Raw genomic sequence first — 20,192 nt, forward strand, 5'->3', positions numbered from 1 at the left:
GTCAGAAGTGGGAGGGACAGTACAAGACGAGGCTGGAACCTGTGTTCACTAAGGAGGGGCCTGGAGACGCCATGCTCTGAGGTGGACTCAGATGAACACACGACTGTGGGCAAGGGATTTCCAAGCAAACACACCACACTAGTACCACTTCTTCCTAAACCAAAAAGGAAAGAACATCATTCCATTTTCCCCCCATCAGTACCAAACGATACTGTGGGTTTCCAAACACTGAAAGGGCAAGGGATGGACATCCTTCCCAGAATCCTTCACGCTCTCTCATCCACGAGTCGCCTTCACCCGAGGCTGGTGATGTTGGAGCGGCCACCAGGGGGCGCCACGATGCGGTGGCCGGTGCGCCGGGGGTTGTTGTCATCTATCTGGGCACCTGGAAGAGACAGAGCCAGTCACTACAGCGAGATCTGCTGACACCAGTTCCATGTGCTGCTCCCGGGTGCCCTCTCAAGTCATGTCCCCCAGCCTCTGGGACGCCGAGCCCTCGTCTCAACACGCCTTCCATCCTCACCATCCTTCAGCCCAGGCTGACCTCTGGGAAGGCTCCCTGACCTCCACGGGGTCCGTTGCTCCCTCTTCTATGTCCCCCAGGCCCCGGGGCCACCCTGCTGCAGCCCTGACCACCCTGTGCTCTTCCCAGGGTGTTTTATGTGCTATGCGTGGGAGCACACGTATGTGCATTTGTATATTGTGTGCGTGTATCTGTGCATGTGTGTGCATGTGTGCATGCTGTGTGTGAACACTTGGAGCTGGGTTTACCCACCCTGTTTACAATGGGCAGGTCTGTATGGGCGGGGGTGGGGGGCGGCCTTCTTTGTTTTAAATCTGCAAAGCCAACCATCCACTCCAATCTCACGCATTCTCTTGCAGTTAAAGAAAGATTTAAAATTGGAGCACTAAGCTCAGTCCCTGGCTCTCAGTGAATATGTGTTAAATGAAGACTGAATGACGGATAATGCTGGGAAGGAGGGATGTTGTGGAGAGGGGTCCAGTCGGGAGACTTCACTTCCTGCGCAAAGGGTGCCTGGAATTTGGGTAATTTGGAATCAGACACTCCCCTCTCCTGGCCTCATTTCCTTTTCTGTAAAATAAGAGCCGACCCCTATCCACAGTATTGTGTACTCTATTGCCTCAAACCACAGGATCAATTTTATGGCAAAGCAGGTGTAACAATGAGCACACGACAACAGGATTCACTGGATTCACCGTGAACCTCATTGATCGGAAGATGCTGGCCTGATATGAAGTTGGGATGGTCTACATTGAGAGCTCTGCTAGGCTGCCTGCTAGGGTCAGGCACTGCCTCCCAGGGTATGATATGTGTACTGAACCAATGCCCTATATTCGATGTCATGTTCCCAGGAACCAGGAGGTGAAAACTGGATTATCCCCTCCCACCGTCACTCCCAATGACTTCACCAAAGAGGAAATTTAAAATAAACACATGAAAGATGCTGAACCTCATAAGGAATTAAAGATTTACCAATTAAGACTTCAATGAAAACAACAATGACAAAAATAACTAGATGAGGTCTTTCTACCTCTGACTTTATATGATTATATAAGCCACAACGAATTTGGTTTAGAGTAGTGACTTTGATTTTCTCTCATTGTTTCATTGATAGACAGTGTGTCTTCCTGGACCCAGAAGTCAGGCCAAGTGCTTAATATCTTTCTACCTCATAAGCATCTGTACCTTGCTTGGTTACATGACAAGTACTTTGAAAATACCTGTTGTACAAAAGGACAGTACTTCAATAAACCATGCTATGTCCTTATGATGTAACCTCACTCAGATATTTAAAAGGACATCTGTGGGGCTTCCCTGGTGGCGCAGTGGTTGAGAATCTGCCTGCCAATGCAGGGGACACGGGTTTGAGCCCTGGTCTGGGAAGATCCCACATGCCGTGGAGCAACTAGGCCCATGTGCCACAACTACTGAGCCTGCGCGTCTGGAGCTGGTGCTCCGCAACAAGAGAGGCCACGACAGTGAGAGGCCCGCGCACCGCGATGAAGAGTGGCCCCCGCTCGCCGCAACTAGAGAAAGCCCACGCACAGAAATGAAGACCCAACACAGCCAAAAATAAATAAATAAATAAATAAATTAATTAAAAGGACGTCTTTGAAGTCCATCCTGATGTTGGAAAGTGTCTGTGCAGTTGGTATCCAATGGAGTCACCTGTGAAACTGCTGAGTGGCTGGTCAAAGGCAGTGCTGGGGCTTTAGAGAGAAGTGGGTGCTGAACAGGGAGAAGAAGGATGGTTGGGGGACACTTCCTGCAGACTTTGCATTTCACTGTTTTTTTGTTGTTCTAAAAGGAAGGGAATGTCTCTGCATTTAATTGCAAATCGTGATTGCATAACATGAAACCAGAGATCCAGTGTGCAAACTCCCTGAGAGGTTGTGTGTTGTCACACACACACAGTTTTCCAAGCATTGCAACCAATCCCTGTTCTGCTGACTGAGCATCAGATGAAATATTCCAGTTGTGTTTAGGGTCCACTTGTGCAAAAATATTAGTTTTCTTTAGACACTGGATCACACAGTGTGGGAGAAACTCTTCCATGACAGGCTCAGGGAGTGAGATGGACTGGACTGGTTCATGCTCCCCACTGCGTAATCCCTGAATGGATGGTAGGTTGTCACCCTTGCAATTTCTTTTTTTTAAATTTTTTTTTATTAGTTTCTGCTTTATAACAAAGTGAATCAGTCATACATATACATCCGTTCCCACATCCCTTCCCTCATGCATCTCTGTCCCTCCCACCCTCCCCATCCCGCCCCTGCAGGCTGTCACAAAGCACCGAGCTGATCTCCCCGTGCTCTGCGGCTGCTTCCCACTATCTATCTACCTCACGTTTGGTAGTGTATACATGTCCATGCCTCTCTTTCGCTTTGTCACAGCTTACACTTCCCCCTCCCCATATCCTCAAGTCCATTCTCAAGTAGGTCTGTGTCTTTATTCCCGTTTTACCCCTAGGTTCTTCATGACATTTTTTTTAAAATTCCATATATATGTGTTAGCATACGGTATTTGTCTTTCTCTTTCTGACTTACTTCACTCTATATGACAGACTCTAGGTCTATCCACCTCATTACAAATAGCTCAGTTTCGTTTCTTTTTATGGCTGAGTAATATTCCATTGTATATATGTGCCACGTCTTCTTTATCCGTTCATCCGATGATGGACATTTAGGTTGTTTCCAGCTCCGGGCTATTGTGAATAAAGCTGCAATGAACATTTTGGTACATGTCTCTTTTTGAATTATGGTTTTCTCAGGGTATATGCCTAGTAGTGGGATTGCTGGGTCATATGGTAGTTCTATTTTTAGTTTTTTAAGGAACCTCCATACTGTTCTCCATAGTGGCTGTACCAATTCACATTCCCACCAGCAGTGCAAGAGTGTTCCCTTTTCTCCACACCCTCTCCAGCATTTATTGTTTCTAGATTTCTTGATGATGGCCATTCTGACTGGTGTGAGATGATATCTCATTGTAGTTTTGATTTGCATTTCTCTAATGATTAATGATGTTGAACATTCTTTCATGTGTTTGTTGGCAGTCTGTATATCTTCTTTGGAGAAATGCCTATTGAAGTCTTCTGCCCATTTTTGGATTGGGTTGTTTGTTTTTTTGCTATTGAGCTGCATGAGCTGCTTATAAATTTTGGAGATTAATCCTTTGTCAGTTGCTTCATTTGCAAATATTTTCTCCCATTCTGAGGGTTCTCTTTTGGTCTTGTTTATGGTTTCCTTTGCTGTGCAAAAGCTTTGAAGTTTCATTAGGTCCCATTTGTTTATCTTTGTTATTATTTCCATTTCTCTAGGAGGTGGGTCCAAAAGGATCTTGCTGTGATTTATGTCATAGAGTGTTCTGCCTACGTTTTCCTCTAAGAGTTTGATAGTTTCTGGCCTTACATTTAGGTCTTTAATCCATTTTGAGCTTATTTTTGTGTATGGTGTTAGGGAATGATCTAATCTCATACTTTTACATGTCCCTGTCCAGTTTTCCCAGCACCACTTATTGAAGAGGCTGTCCTTTCTCCACTGTACATTCCTGCCTCCTTTATCAAAGATAAGTTGACCATATGTCCGTGGGTTTATCTCTGGGCTTTCTATCCTGTTCCATTGATCTATCTTTCTGTTTTTATGCCAGTACCACACTGTCTTGATTACTGTAGCTTTGTAGTATAGTCTGAAGTCAGGGAGCCTGATTCCTCCAGCTCCGCTTTTCGCTCTCAAGATTGCTTTGGCTATTCGGGGTCTTTTGTTTTTCCAAACAAATTTTGAAATTTTTTGTTCTAGTTCTGTGAAAAATGCCAGTGGTCGTTTGATAGGGATTGCATTGAATCTGTAGATTGCTTTGGGTAGTAGAGTCATTTTACAATATTGATTCTTCCAATCCAGGAGCATGGTATATCTCTCCATCTATTTGTATCATCTTTAATTTCTTTCATCAGTGTCTTATAATTTTCTGCATATAGGTCTTTTGTCTCCTTAGGTAGGTTTATTCCTAGATATTTTATTCTTTTTGTTGCAATGGTAAATGGGAGTGTTTTCTTGATTTCATTTTCAGATTTTTCATCATTAGTGTACAGGAATGCCAGAGATATCTGTGCATTAATTTTGTATCCTGCTACTTTACCAAATTCATTGATTAGCTCTAGTAGTTTTCTGGTAGCATCTTTAGGATTCTCTATGTATAGTATCATGTCATCTGCAAACAGTGACAGCTTTACTTCTTCTTTTCCAATTTGGATTCCTTTTATTTCCTTTTCTTCTCTGATTGCTGTGGCTAGAACTTCCAAAACTAGGTTGAATAAGAGTGGTGAGAGTGGGCAGCCTTGTCTTGTTCCTGATCTTAGTGGAAATGGTTTCAGTTTTCCACCATTGAGGACAATGTTGGCTGTGGGTTTGTCATATATGGCCTTTATTATGTTGAGGAAAGTTCCCTCTATGCCTACTTTCTGCAGGGTTTTTATCATAAATGGGTGTTGAATTTTGTCAAAAGCTTTCTCTGCATCTATTGAGGTGATCATATGGTTTTTCTCCTTCAACTTGTTAATATGGTGTATCACATTGATTGATTTGCGTATATTGAAGAATCCTTGCATTCCTGGAATAAATCCCACTTGATCATGGTGTATGATCCTTTTAATGTGCTGTTGGATTCTGTTTGCTAGTATTTTGTTGAGGATTTTTGCATCTATGTTCATCAGTGATATTGGCCTGTAGTTTTCTTTCTTTGTGACATCCTTGTCTGGTTTTGGTATCAAGGTGATGGTGGCCTCGTAGAATGAGTTTGGGAGTGTTCCTTCCTCTGATATTGTTTGGAAGAGTTTGAGAAGGATGGGTGTTAGCTCTTCTCTAAATGTTTGATAGAATTCGCCTGTGAAGCCATCTGGTCCTGGGCTTTTGTTTGTTGGAAGATTTTTAATCACAGTTTCAATTTCAGTGCTTGTGATTGGTCTATTCATATTTTCTATTTCTTCCTGCTTCAGTCTTGGCAGGTTGTGCATGTCTAAGAATTTGTCCATTTCTTCCAGGTTGTCCATTTTATTGGCATAGAGTTGCTTGTAGTAATCTCTCATGATCTTTTGTATTTCTGCAGTGTCAGTTGTTACTTCTCCTTTTTCATTTCTAATTCTATTGAGTCTTCTCCCTTCTTTTCTTGATGAGTCTGGCTAATGGTTTGTCAATTTTGTTTATCTTCTCAAAGAACCAGCTTTTAGTTTGGTTGATCTTTGCTATCATTTCCTCCATTTCTTTTTCATTTATTTCTGATCTGATCTTTATGATTTCTTTCCTTCTGCTAACTTTGGGGGTTTTTTGTTCTTCTCTCTCTAATTGCTTTAGGTGCAGGGTCAGGTTGTTTGCTCGAGATGTTTCCTGTTTCTTAAGGTGGGATTGTATTGCTATAAACTTCCCCCTTAGAACTGCTTTTGCTGCGTCCCATAGGTTTTGGGTCGTCGTGTCTCCATTGTCATTTGTTTCTAGGTATTTTTAAATTTCCTCTTTGATTTCTTCAGTGGTCACTTCGTTATTGAGTAGTGTATTGTTTAGCCTCCATGTGTTTGTATTTTTTACAGATCTTTTCCTGTAATTGATGTCTAGTCTCATAGCATTGTGGTCGGAAAAGATACTTGATACAATTTCAATTTTCTTAAATTTACCAAGGCTTGATTTGTGACCCAAGATATGATCTATCCTGGAGAATGTTCCATGAGCACTTGAGAAAAATGTGTATTCTGTTGTTTTTGGATGGAATGTCCTATAAATATCAACTAAGTCCATCTCGTTTAATGTATCATTTAAAACTTGTGTTTCCTTATTTATTTTCATTTTGGATGATCTGTCCATTGGTGAAAGTGGGGTGTTAAAGTCTCCTACTATGATTGTGTTACTGTCGATTTCCCTTTTTATGGCTGTTAGTATTTGCCTTATGTATTGAGGTGCTCCTATGTTGGTTGCATAAATATTTACAATTGTTATATCTTCTTCTTGGATCGATCCCTTTATCGTTATGTAGTGTCCTTCTTTGTCTCTTCTAATAGTCTTTATTTTAAAGTCTATTTTGTCTGATATAAGAATTGATACTCCAGCTTTCTTTTGATTTCCATTTGCACGGAATATCTTTTTCCATCCCCTTACTTTCAATCTGTATGTGTCTCTAGGTCTGAAGTGTGTCTCTTGTAGACAGCATATATATGGGTCTTGTTTTTGTATCCATTCAGCCACTCTGTCTTTTGGTGGGAGCATTTAGTCCATTTACATTTAAGGTAATTATTGATATGTATGTTCCTATTCCCATTTCCTTAATTGCTTTGGGTTCGTTATTGTAGGTATATTCCTTCTGCTGTGTTTCTTGCCTAGAGAAGTTCCTTTAGCACTTGTTGTAAAGCTGGTTTGGTGGTGCTGAACTCTCTCAGCTTTTGCTTGTCTGTAAAGGTTTTAATTTCTCCATCAAATCTGAATGAGATCCTTGCTGGGTAGAGTAATCTTGTTTGCAGGCTTCTCTCCTTCATCACTTTAATTATGTCCTGCCACTCCCTTCTGGCTTGTAGAGTTTCTGCTGAGAGATCAGCTGTTAACCTGATGGGGATTCCCTTGTGTGTTATTTGTTGTTTTTCCCTTGCTGCTTGTAATATGATTTCTTTGTGTTTAATTTTTGACAGTTTGATTAATATGTGTCTTGGCGTATTTCTCCTTGGATTTATTCTGTATGGGACTCTCTGTGCCTCCTGGACTTGATTAACTATTTCCTTTCCCATATTAGGGAAGTTTTCAACTATAATCTCTTCAAATATTTTCTCAGTCCCTTTCTTTTTCTCTTCTTCTTCTGGAACCCCTGTAATTCGAATGTTGGTGCGTTTAATGTTGTCCCACAGGTCTCTGAGACTGTCCTCTGTTCTTTTCATTCTTTTTTATTTTGCTCTGCATCAGTTATTTCCACTATTTTATCTTCCACCTCACTTATCCATTCTTCTGCCTCAGTTATTCTGCTATTGATCCCATCTAGAGTATTTTTCAGTTCATTTATTGTGTTTTTAATCGATGCTTGATTCATCTTTAGTTCTTCTAGGTCCTTGTTAACTGTTTCTTGCATTTTGTCTATTCTATTTCCAAGATTTTGGATCTTGGAAATAGAATCTTGGATCAGCTTGACTATCATTATTCTGAATTCTTTTTCAGGTAGACTGCCTATTACCTCTTCGTTTGTTAGGTCTGGTTAGGTTTTTATCTTGCTCCTTCACCTGCTGTGTGTTTTTCTGTCTTCTCATTTTGCTTATGTTACTGTGTTTGGGGTCTCCTTTTTGCAGGTGGCAGATTCGTAGTTCCCATTGTTTTTGGTGTCTGTCCCCCGTGGCTAAGGTTGTTTCAGTAGCTTGTGTAGGCTTCCTGGTGGGGGGGACTAATGCCTGTGTTCTGGTGGTTGAGGCTCGATCTTGTCTTTCTGGTGGACAGGTCCACGTCTGGTGGTGTGTTTTGGGGTGCCTGTGGCCTTATTATGTTTTTAGGTAGCCTCTCTGCTAATGGGTGGGGTTGTGTTCCTGCCTTGCTAGTTACTTGGCATAGGGTGACCAGCACTGTAGCTTGCTGGTCGTTGACTGAAGCTGGGTGCTGGTGTTGAGATGAAGATCTCTGGGAGATTTTCACTGCTTGATATTATGTGGAGCTGGGAGGTCTCTTGTGGACCCGTGTCCTGAAGTTGGCTCTCCCACTTCAGAGGCACAGCACTGACTCCTGGCTGCAGCACCAAGAGCCTTTCATCCACACATTCACAAAAAGAGAGCAGGGGGAAAAATCAAAAATCTTGCTCTCCAAGTCCACCTCCTCAATTTGGGATAATTCGTTGTAAAAAGAGGAAAAGGGCGAGAAGTCTGAAATCTTGCTCTCTAAGTCCACCTCCTTAATTTGGGATAATTCGCTGTAAAAAGAGGAAAAGGGGGGAAAGTCTTAAATCTTGTCCTCAAAGTCCACTTCCTCAATTTGGGATGATTCTCTGTCCATTCATGCACTCCACAGACGCAGGGCACATCAAATGGGCCGTGGAGCTTTAATCCGCTGCCTCCGAGGCTGCACAGAGAGATTTCCCTTTCTCTTCTCTGCTCTCACAGCTCCCGGGTCTCAGCCTTGGACCCGGCCCCGCCTCTGCGCGTAGATCGCCGGAGGGCATCCGTTCTTCGCTCAGACAGGACGGGTTTAAAGGAGCCGCTGATTCGGGGGCTCTGGCTCACTCAGGCAGAGGGGAGGGAGGGGCGCGCAGTGTGGGGCGGGCCTAGGCCGGCGTGACGTTGCAGCAGCCCGAGGCGCTCCGTGCGCTTTCCCGGGAAAGCCGTCCCTGGGTCCCGGGACCCCGGCAGTGGCGGGGTGCACAGGCCCCCCGGAAGGCGGGGCGGACAGTGACCCGCGCTCGCACACAGGCCCCACGGCGGCGGCGGCAGCAGCAGCCCCAGCGTCCCACGCCCGTCTCCGAGGTCCGCGCCTGTCTCCGGCGCTTCCCCAAGCAGCCCTCTTAATGCCCTCTCCTCGCGCACCAGGAAACAAGAGGGAAAAAAGTCTCTTGCCTCTTCGGCAGCTCCAGACCCTTTCCCCGGACTCCCTCCGGGCTAGCCGTGGTGCACTAACCCCTTCAGGCTCTCTTCCTGCCGCCAGCCCCAGTCCTCTCCCTGCGCTCCGACTGAAAGCCGATACCCGAGCCTCAGCTCCCAGCCCCGCCCGCCCCGGCGGCCAAAGCCTCTCGGGCTGGTGTGTGCCTGAGGGCACCGATCCTCTGTGCCGGAATCTCTCCGCTTTGCCCTCCACACCCCTGTTGCTGTGCTCTCCTCCGCTACTCCGAAGCTTTCCCCCTCCGCCACCTGCAGTCTCCGCCCGCGAAGGGGCTTGTAGTGTGTGGAAACCTTCCCTCCTTCACGGCTCCCTCCCACTGGTGCAGGTCCCGTCCCTATCCTATTGTCTCTGTTTATTCTTTTTTTCTTTTGCCCTACCCAGGTATGTGGGGAGTTTCTTGCCTTTTGGGGGGTCTGAGGTCTTCTGTCAGCGTTCAGTAGGTGTTCTGTAGGAGTTGTTCCACGTGTAGATGAATTTCTGATGTATCTGTGGGGAGGAAGGTGACCTCCGCGTCCTACTCTTCCGCCATCTTCCGCCGGGCTCTCCACCCTTGCAATTTAAACTGGTATTTCATCTTCTCTCTGCCCCTGCCATTCTCTCTTTTGCCAACTACATCGCCTTTTCTGTTTAAATGTCCTTCACTCCTGCTGGACCAGAAGTCAGCCCATTGAGAAAACTCAGCCCTGTTTTGTTTCTTTGTTTGTTTGCGGTACACGAGCCCCTCACTGTTGTGGCCTCCCCTGTTTTAGAGCACAGGCTCCGGACGCGCAGGCTCAGAGGCCATGGCTCACGGGCCCAGCCGCTCCGCGGCACGTGGGATCTTCCCGGACCGGGGCACGAACCCGTGTCCCCTGCATTGGCAGGCAGACTCTCAACCACTGCGCCACCAAGGAAGCCCTCAGCCCTATTTTTACAGCCCATGAGCTAAGAATAGTTTTTTGCATTTTTAAATGGTTCCATTTCAAATGGTCTTAGATGTTGCCGCTTGGCTCACAAAGCTTAAAATATTTACTACCTGGCCTTTTAAGAAAAAGTTTGCTGACCTCTAGAATAGACTGAGCCTGCCCAGCTGTGTCTTATTCATCACCGTATTCCTGGCACCTAGCACAGCATATAACTCATGCTAACACCTCAAATATTCGAAATTCCAAGGCAATGTCCCAACATGTGCACACCTGCCCTTGTGTGGCGATCTGATGAAACTGCAGACACACGTCCCAAGAGCCTTCAGAAAGTCTGAAGGAGCACGTGAACTTTTGATTTTGTCTGCACACATTTGTTGAGCACCAAGTCCTGGCATTTTGATGCTGAATGTCTTGGAGCCTTAATTTCCTCCTTAAAGAAACAGGAATAACACCACTCTACACACAGGGCTGTTGTGAAGATGAAACAGTCATGAGTTATGCGAGTGTGTGCTGAACTACCATGGATGGCTGAAGACCTGACCCAGAACGTACATCCAGCAAAGGCAGCTACTCTGATTCCCCTCTCCACACTTAGCTTCATGGGTGAGAGTGTAAAATGTCCCCAAGAGTGTTGAGGAAGAGCATGAGGCCACTTTTCAGGCAGACTCTTCATAAATCAGGGTCAGGTATCTCTGTGCTGCTCCCACGGACCCTCTCTGATCTCTGACCTCCCCCAGCCCTCTCTGCCCAACCCCGGGAGGGGAGGGGAACCCACACTCCCATCTTCGGCTCCTAATCGAGTGCCTGAGGCCGTGGGTCCATTTCTCAGGAGTTCAGGGCTCTGGGAGCCACTGTGGGGTGGGGAACCTTGGCCGCTGTAGTTTCATACCTGATAAACTGAAGTTGGACTGGTGGAGGTTTCTGATCGGTGGAGGCTGGTGTTTGGAAGGCGAGGATTTGACAGAAGGAGCAGGGGTCGCGTATTTGGGTGTGGCTGGCACCTCGTACACAGGACCGTCATACATGCCCCTGGGAACCCCCTGCAACCCAGAAACCTAAACAGAGGACAAGAAGAGCAACTGATTGACAAGATGCACATATGCATTCCCGTGTGCGGGAGAGTGACCATGGTCTCCTAGGGGATACACACACGTATGCACAAACATGCACACATGTGCGTATACACACACCACACAAGGCACCTGCTCACACACGTGCATACACACGTGCACAGGCATACATATATGCATGCACACAAACATGCACGCACACATACATATGCATGTACACCACACACACTTCACATACACATAATTCACACATGTGCATGTACATGCACACACATGCCTGCACACACACTAATATGCATAGTACACAATCACATGCATACACACAATTCACACATGTATGTGCACACACATGCCTGCATACACACCAACATGTTTAATATATACACTAACATATATAACACACATCACACACACATACAATCCAACACACATTCATAAAAAGACAGGCAAGTGCACACTCCTGTGCATACACACATGTACATACACACACAAGCACAGACACATACACAGCTTCGTGCAGGACGACTCCAAAGCTATTTCCAAGAGGAAAACACTTCCCTGACACCCTGACAAGGACCCCTGAATCGGGGACTGGTGGTGTCAGGGGGTCGTCTTCATCGTGGATTTGGGGGCAGGTAGTTTGGGAGGTGATCCCGCAAAGGAGGAGGGAGAGAGGAGGGAGAACACCCACCACAGGGAGAGAGAACGCGAGGTCCGCCTCTGAGGGCACCTGGCTCAGGGTTACTGCAGGGGGCAAACCTCCTGGACCCCAGGGAGGATGGGACACAGCGCACAGCCTCCATCCCCGTGGGTGGAGGGTTGTCCTGGGAGAGAGAGCCATGAGGCAGAGAAGCCAAAAGCTGCAGGGGCTCGGGTGGGAGGCTGGGAGCCTGCTGGTGAGCTCAGAGACGGCCAAGGGAAAGGGGGGGTCTGTCCCAGGCCCTGGGAGACGGAGTGTCACCAGGAACATGTGCAGGTTCCCACTGTGAGTCAGTGACAGTGCCCTGACCCCAGCTTCATGTCCCTCTTTCCCTGCACAGGTGGTGACAGCACCCGACCCCAGCCCTAGGCTCCCTCCTCTACAACAAAGGGGTCCTTTTTCAGCACCAATATCAAGGGCCCAGCGCTGCTTGGTGAAAACCCATCCTCTGCCCCCAGCAGCCCTGCTCCCCTGACGCCCTGGGATTTCATTGTCTCTGCCCCATCCCTCTCAATACCTGCTTCCTGCGCCTCTGGGCTTCCCTGGTTCCAGCCGGTTCCAGGCCTGTGTTCCTGCCCCCCAGTTCCCTTCAGTGACCTCTGAACTCAGCTTGGCCAGACGTAGGTTCTGGGGCAGGGCCCGTCCCCCACCTGGCCTGGCCTCTGTGCTCAGGGGACCTGTCCACCTGGCCACTGCAGATCACGAGTTGGCATCGAGGTCAGGCATCCACCTCTCACAGATGCTGACTGTTAACCACAGACCTCAGGTTCAAACTGATTTACAGGGAATGAAGCCAGCCAAGGTGTGTTTCTGCCCCCTTGGTGGGTGTCCCCAACAGGAGTTTACACGAGTCCCTTTGTCTCTCAGCAGCCTGCTGTGGCCACATCACTATCCCTGGCCATCTTTCGGATCTAACTTGCTAATTCTCCATGTCCATCATTTCCCTATCTGACGCATAACATCTGTGCAATTTGGTATCCTTGACCTGGGATGCTACACTTTAAGGCGTGGAGAGGGACAGTAAACAGACATAGAGCATTGTGATGGTTGGCCTGGGAGTCTGGGAATGCCAGGAGGCCTCTGGGCTCTTGCATCTAAATTGGTGGCACTGGTGCCACTTATGAAGCACAAGCAGAGTGGGACCATACACAGGTGGGCACACATGCACACACACATATGCAAACACATAAGCGAGCACAGGAGCACATACACACAGGAGCACCACATGCATATACACATACACCCATGCACATACACACATAAAGCTGGGCTTTCTGGCAGACATGAGCCATTTTAGTGAGGGAAGCAGGCTGTCATGGTGATGGGAAGGACCTAATTAGGGAAGATGATTGATCACAGATGGGAGTCTTTCTGAAGCATGAGCAAATTTCCTCCTCTGAACTGGACTGGGGACGGGACAGAGCCTGTGCCTACTCCACGCCCTTTGACCTCCTGAGTCCATGCTAAGACTCCTCAAGAAAAAGGGGGGAAGGAGGATGCAGAATGGAAGGGGAGCAAGGAGAAGAAGAGGGCAGATCGAAGGGAGTCTAGATGCAGTTCCGCCACCCCTCAAGTGGGCTAGGGCGGTTTATTTTTACCAAACGGCACTAAGGGCTTCAGAGCCCTCCCAGCTGTGTGATGCTGGACAGTCCTGCACTGCTTTGAGCACCAGGGTTCTGATCTGCAGAAGGAAGGTCATGACACCTAAAAGAGGGGGTGGTGAAGACACCCCCGCCAGGATGATGCAGGATGTGCGTCCTGGCTGGTGTACTCCCAGGACTCCTCCCATCGCCCCACGTGCACAGCCCTTTACAGTTGGCAAATTCCTGGCACCTCCTCGGTCTCGTCTGGTCCTCACTCCAGCCTGAGACGCAGGCAGGTCACGTCCCAGCTCATTTGACATGTGAGGAAGGGGGGGCTCGTGCAGCTGTGACATTTGTTTGCTCTGCACATGACAGACCCTGGCTCCACATACCTTGTTCCTGATCCTGACGCGCTGGTAGAGGTAATCGGGGAAGGGCTTCCTGGGGATGAAGCGGCCCACGCCCTTGTTGACGTTGATGCTGCCGTCCTCAAAGACGATCTTGCCCTGGCTGATGACCACCAACGGGGAGCCGTGGCACTCCATGCCTTCGAAGATGTTGTACTCCACGGCCTGCAAGGCAAGAACCACGGGCTTTTATCCAGCTTCCGAGGCTTTTCTCCGCATCAGCCCTGTTCAACCTAATGGTGACTCTGCAACACATTCTATCACGGGCATTTTCCAATGCTTGTTCTTTCTGGAAAACACCTTTAGGACTGTGTAATATTCCTTTGTACACTTTCATTTGCATAATCAGCCCCTCACTGTTGGGCTTTTACGTTGCTGGTGGTTTTATATTATCTAACTAATATCATCTGGGGCATCGTGAAAGTGAACGGGGCTCCTGGAGTTAGGCAATGAAGCCACTCTGACTATAACTGAACATTTTGGGGTCTTCTTTTAAAAACATTTTCTTTGGGCTTCCCTGGTGGTGCAGTGGTTGGGAGTCTGCCTGCCGATGCGGGGGGCACGGGTTCATGCCCCAGTCCGGGAGGATCCCACATGCCGCGGGGCGGCTGGGCCCGTGAGCCGTGGCCGCTGGGCCTGCACGTCCGGAGCCTGTGCTCCGCAACGGGAGAGGCCACAACAGTGAGAGGCCCGCGTACCGCAAAAAAAAAAAAAAAAAAAATTTCTTTCATTTTTCCTAAAATTAAATTACTGGGTCAAAGGATATGAGCTTTTGAAAGTCTGCTAAATTATTTTCTGAAGGCATCGGACCAATTGATGCGACATCGGCAGTGGGGGAATATTTCGTAATTTCATGTCTATGAAATCCCCTCCAGCACTAGGTAAGGTCATTTTTATTTACTTATTTATTTACTCATTTGAAAGACAAAACATTTCCTAGAAAATATGCATTCCTTTCATTAGTCCTAAAGTGAATATAACTACCACCAGCCAAACTCTTTGATTATTCTAAAAGTAGGTGAAAAATACGGTAAAAATTCAAACGGTACAAAAGATATGTAAATTTAAAAAGCAGGTCTCTCTTTGACCTCAGACTGAGATGCCTGCCTCACACTGACCTTTCTGGAACCCCAGATATTTTCTGTGCGTGAGTAACTTTCTCATGTTCCAAGCGCTCTGCAGTTTCACCTTCGTTTCTCTCCTTACCTCAGAGAATGCTCCCCATCAGCCAATGTTCCCATGTCGTGGGTTAAAAATGTTTTGATATTCCTTAAACTGCTGCACTGGATTCCACCCCAGGGACATACTATCATTTACTTATCCAATTCTCAGGGACAAGCACGTGGGTCTTTGCCCTGCTTTTGCTAAAAAAGCACAATAAACACACTTGAGTGTCCACACCGGCACGTGTGAGTATCTTCGTAGATGTGAACTTTGGGCCAAAGCATAAACGGATTTTAACTTTGACAGATTTGCCTTCCAAAAAAGGCAGCGCTGATTTCCATTCCCGACAAAACTCAATGAGTTTATAGGCATTCTAGTCCCACCTCAGCTCCATCCTATTAAACCCCGGCATCTCAGACACTGGCGCAAGTAAAAACAGCATCTCACTGCAGTGACTTGTATTTGAGATCGGATCTGTCTTTAAATGAATAGAAACCCTTTGTATATTTCTTCTTCTGTCACTGCGTTTTTGCATCCTGTTCTATTAGGTTCTTGGTATTTTCCTTAATGGTTTCTAAGGACATATTCAATGTTAAAAAATCTCTCCCGGGCTTCCCTGGTGGCGCAGTGGTTGAGAGTCCGCCTGCCGATGCAGGGGACACGGGTTCGTGCCCCGGTCTGGGAAGATCCCACATGCCGCAGAGCGGCTGGGCCCGTGAGCCATGGCCGCTGAGCCTGCGCGTCCGGAGCCTGTGCTCTGCAAGGGGAGAGGCCACAACAGTGAGAGGCCCGCCTACCGCAAAAAAAAAAAAAAAAAAAAATCTCTCCCTTTGTTTGTCCTGTGTATTGCCAATACTGTGTATTACCAAACTTCCCTGTCTGTCCTCTGCCTTTTGATCTCATAAAGTATTAAATATTATCATTTGCTGCAATATAGAGGGATTTTTTTCTTGGTTTAATTTGTACGTAGTCAGTGGTCAAACAAACAGACCAGTCTTCTCCTTTGTATTTTCTAAGTTTTGTGTCTTGCTCAGAAAGGTCTTCTCCCCTTCAAAATGATCATTTTTTAAAAAAGTGTTTTATTCTAGTCCTTTTATAACTTTATTTCAATCTTCAACCCATTTTGAATTAGTTTTGTGGTCAAGAGTACAGCAGCCGCTTAGCCCTATGAGCCGGGTATTCAAACACAATTGGTTGAATAACTGACTTTGTGTAATTTTAACAGTCTCCTTTGTTGAAACCAAACTCTCATATATGCGGTCGGTCTATTATTGCCTGGCTCTCTTTTCTCGTCTGCTAATACCAAACTGCCTCAATCACTGTAGCTTTATAATATGATTTAATAACTGGGATGATTAGCGCTCTCTCTTTAGTTTTCCTTTTCTTAGAAATGTTTTGGCTATTATCAAATTGTCCATCTAGGAACTCTGTTTTTCTAGTTAAAAAACAATTCCATTCCATTTTCTGATGTGATGAATTCAACTTTATAGATTAAATTAGAAAGAACTGATATTTTTACTCTATTGAATGTTTTTAGCATAAAAGGACTTGCGCTTATGGAACTCTTTAGTTTTGATTGTTATTAGAAACAGGGTTTTGATTTCCATTCTGTTTTTCAAAGTGCTCTTTAATTATCTCATAGAAAAGGTATCAATTCTTTATATTGATTTGAAATCAGCTGATGGATTCTTATTGTTTTTGATGGTTTTTAGGTGCATACTCAGGGCTTCGGGGAAACAATCATGTTGATTTTTTACAAACAGCTGCTAATACTATGCTTTATACTCTTTGTGGCCGCTGCCTCCCAGGCCCCAGGCAGAAGATCTGTTTTCAGTTTTAACATTTGCTCATCTAGCACTTCCTGAGTCACCCTGAAGTGACCCCGCTAGGCAGTAATTTACAATTTTGCTGAAGCCCAAATGTGGATTGTAAATACTGAAAGGCAGTACAAGAAGCAAATCACTTACCTCGCAAACTAGACAATTGCCCAACTCATTCAACCCAGCATGGTCTGTTAGTTGTCTTCTTAGTGGAAGGACACATTACACGCCACAGTGGCATTCCTCAATTGGGGAATTCTTATGAGGCTCAGGTTATATTACCCACAGATGTCACATTCTATATTTCACAACTACATGGAGTTTTGGGCTGTTGTTGTTCGTTTAATTTTTCTATTTCTGGCCACGCCGCATGGCTTGCGGGATCTTAGTTCCCTGACCAGGGTTCGACCAGGGATCGAACCCGCGTCCTTGGCAGTGAGAGCACAGAGTCCTAACCACTGGACCGCCAGGGAAGTCCCACAACCACGTAGAGTTTTTTTTTTTTTTTGCGGTACACGGGCCTCTCACTGTTGTGGCCTCTCCCGTTGCGGAGCACAGGCTCCGGACGCGCAGGCCCAGCGGCCATGGCTCACGGGCCCAGCCGCTCCGCGGCATGTGGGATCTTCCCAGACTGGGGCACGAACCCGTGTCCCCTGCATCGGCAGGCGGACTCCCAACCACTGCGCCACCAGGGAAGCCCACACATAGAGTTTTAAAAGCTAATTGTTTCTTATGTCTCCCTCCCACCCTCCCTATCCCATGGGGATATATGTACATGTATAGCTGATTCACTTTGTTATAAAGCAGAAACTAACACACCATTGTAAAGCAATTATACTCCAATAAAGATGTTAAAAAAAATAAATAAAAGGTAACTGTTTTATTTCCTAAAGGTACTTATGAACAATGTAAAAACTCAAATAATACAAAAGACTATGATTTAAAAAACTGTTGTGTCTCCGATCCTGGAGCCCCAGTTCCCCAGTACCTCTCCCAGGAAGCAACTACTGTTCCTCAGTCTTTTATGTCCTATAAAAGATAGCCTGGGGCTTCCCTGGTGGCGCAGTGGTTGAGAGTCCGCCTGCTGATTCAGGGGACACAGGTTCGTGCCCTGGTCTGGGAAGATTCCACATGCCGCGGACAGGCTGGGCCCGTGAGCCATGGCCGCTGAGCCTGCGCATCCGGAGCCTGTGCTCCGCAACGGTAGAGGCCACAACAGTGAGAGGTCCGCGTACGGAGAGAAAAAAAAAAAAAAAAGATAGCCTGACACTGATGAGTGGATAAGCATGGTACATGTTTATATCCATCAATGGATGAATGTGGTTTATCCAAGCAGTGGAAGATTATTCAACCATAAAAAGGAATGGATTGATACCTACTATAGTGTGGATGGGCCTCCAAAACATGATACCAGGTAAATAGAAACCAGAAACAAAAGGCCACATACTGTGTGATGCCATTTATAGGAAATGTCCCGAATAAACAAATCCAGAAAGAAAGCAGATTTGTGGTTGACAGGGGCCTGGGGAGGAGGAATGGGGAATAATTGCTGATGGGTATTGGGTTTCTTTCTGAGGGGATGAAAACGTTCTGGAATTAGTAGTGGTGATTGTACGACTTTCTCAATATACTAAACACACTACTGCATTGTACATTTTAAAATGGTGAAATTTATGTCACATGAATTATATCTAAACATAAAGAGTGTAAAATAACTAGGTAGTCTCTGGATATACAAGCATGTATGTGACCTATGGTGTGATACTTTGAAGCAAATACTTTTCCCACAAAGATATGAAAGAATAAAAGTTGTGTTCTTTTTACAGAAAAGTAGATTTGAATTTTTAATCACCGATCAAGATATAAGAAATGATTTTCATCGTCAAAAGGAATGTTTTTAAAACTGAAAAAATAAAACCAACCTCTAAGACAGCTTTTTCAATCCATGTTCTGAAAAACATTTGTTTCCTGCACTATGTGAATTGCATTGCTTTAAACGGAGAAAATGGAACAGACAAAAACGCTGTGGCCAACTGGTCTCATGGCATCCTGAATTGTCCTCTTCTTATTATGAAAATAATTCAAATCCGGCTTGGGACAGAGAGGGCACGCTTTTCCAGTTTAACGAATCTGAAACATTCCTTCTCACATGGGTAATCTCAGGTATGTGACTTATTATTATGGGTTCAATTGTCCCCCAAAAGGTATGTTGAAGTCTTCACCCCCAGTACTTCAGAATGTGACTGTATTTGGAAATAGGGTCATTGCAGATGTAATTAGTTAAGATGAGGTCACACTGGGGTAGAGTGGGCGCTAAATCCAATGACTGGTGTCCTTATAAGGAGATGATAAGACATAGGGAGATGGTCAGAGACTGGAGTGACACATCTACAGACCAAGGATGGCCAGCGACCCCAAAAGCCAGGAGAAAGGCATGGAACAGATTCTCTCCAAGAGCCTTCAGGGGAGCCCGGCCCTGCTGACACCTTGATTTCAGACTTCAGGCCTCCGGAACTGTGAGAAAGTCAATTTCTGTTGTTTCAAGCCACCAGTTTGTGGTACTTTGTGATAGCAGCCCCAGGAGACTAATACACGTATACTCTCTCTGTCCATTTTCTTACTTATTCATAAATAATAACATACCTAACTTAGAAGGTTATTGTATTAAGTGAGATGATGCGTGGAAAATGTAAGCACAGAGGAACTACAAGATAATATTTGATAATATTTGGAGTTTGATAACAATTGGAACCCCTGCTCCTTGACCCAGGTGTCCACTTCTTCCCTGGACTGCAACGGCCTTGTGAGCTGACACCCCTGGGGGGCAGCGTGCCTCTCCTGCCTTCCCAGACCCCACCTGGTCTGTGCCCATCACCGCATCCATAGTAATTAAAACGGAGTCGTGTGTCTGCTGGGCGGTGAGTGTGGAGAACAGCATACACCTTTCTCCAGGGGAGGCTACCTCAGGCTCATTTCCTCCTGACCTGTCCCCAGGGAGGGGGGTGAGGGAAGCCAGCCTGTCATCAGGGAGCTCTGGTTATTTTAAGAATGACCACTGGGCTTCCCTGGTGGCGCAGTGGTTGAGAATCTGCCTGCCAATGCAGGGGACATGGGTTCGAGCCCTGGTCTGGGAAGATCCCACATGCCGCGGAGCAACTAGGCCCGTGAGCCACAACTACTGAGCCTGCGCGTCTGGAGCCTGTGCTCCGCAACAAGAGAGGCCACGATAGTGAGAGGCCCGCGCACTGCGATGAAGAGTGGTCCCCACTTGCCACAACTAGGGGAAGCCCTCGCACAGAAACGAAGACCCAACACAGCAAAAATAAATAAATTAATTAATAAACTCCTACCCCCAACATCTTCTTAAAAAAAAAAAAAAGAATGACCACTGGTTGATAAGTTGGACAGACCTCTCTGTCC

General features: G+C 46.2%; 1 protein-coding gene across 2 annotated transcripts in view; it reads right to left on the minus strand.

Moving 5' to 3' along the window:
- Nucleotides 1–293: 293 nt before the first annotated feature.
- CRMP1 (collapsin response mediator protein 1) overlaps nucleotides 294–20,192 on the minus strand; it is a gene marked incomplete at both ends in the record, with an annotated part of 76,393 nt that continues 56,494 nt past the window's right edge. For both annotated transcript variants that reach the window (XM_081230914.1, XM_081230915.1), the window contains 3 exons: nucleotides 294–385; nucleotides 10,918–11,083; nucleotides 13,774–13,953. In XM_081230914.1, coding sequence (XP_081087040.1) covers nucleotides 294–385; nucleotides 10,918–11,083; nucleotides 13,774–13,953 — 438 coding nt within the window. The remainder of the gene's footprint in view (nucleotides 386–10,917; nucleotides 11,084–13,773; nucleotides 13,954–20,192) is intronic.

The sequence above is a fragment of the Mesoplodon bidens genome (assembly GCF_964165515.1).
Source record: "Mesoplodon bidens genome assembly, chromosome: 1".
NCBI classification, from domain to species: domain Eukaryota; kingdom Metazoa; phylum Chordata; class Mammalia; order Artiodactyla; family Ziphiidae; genus Mesoplodon; species Mesoplodon bidens.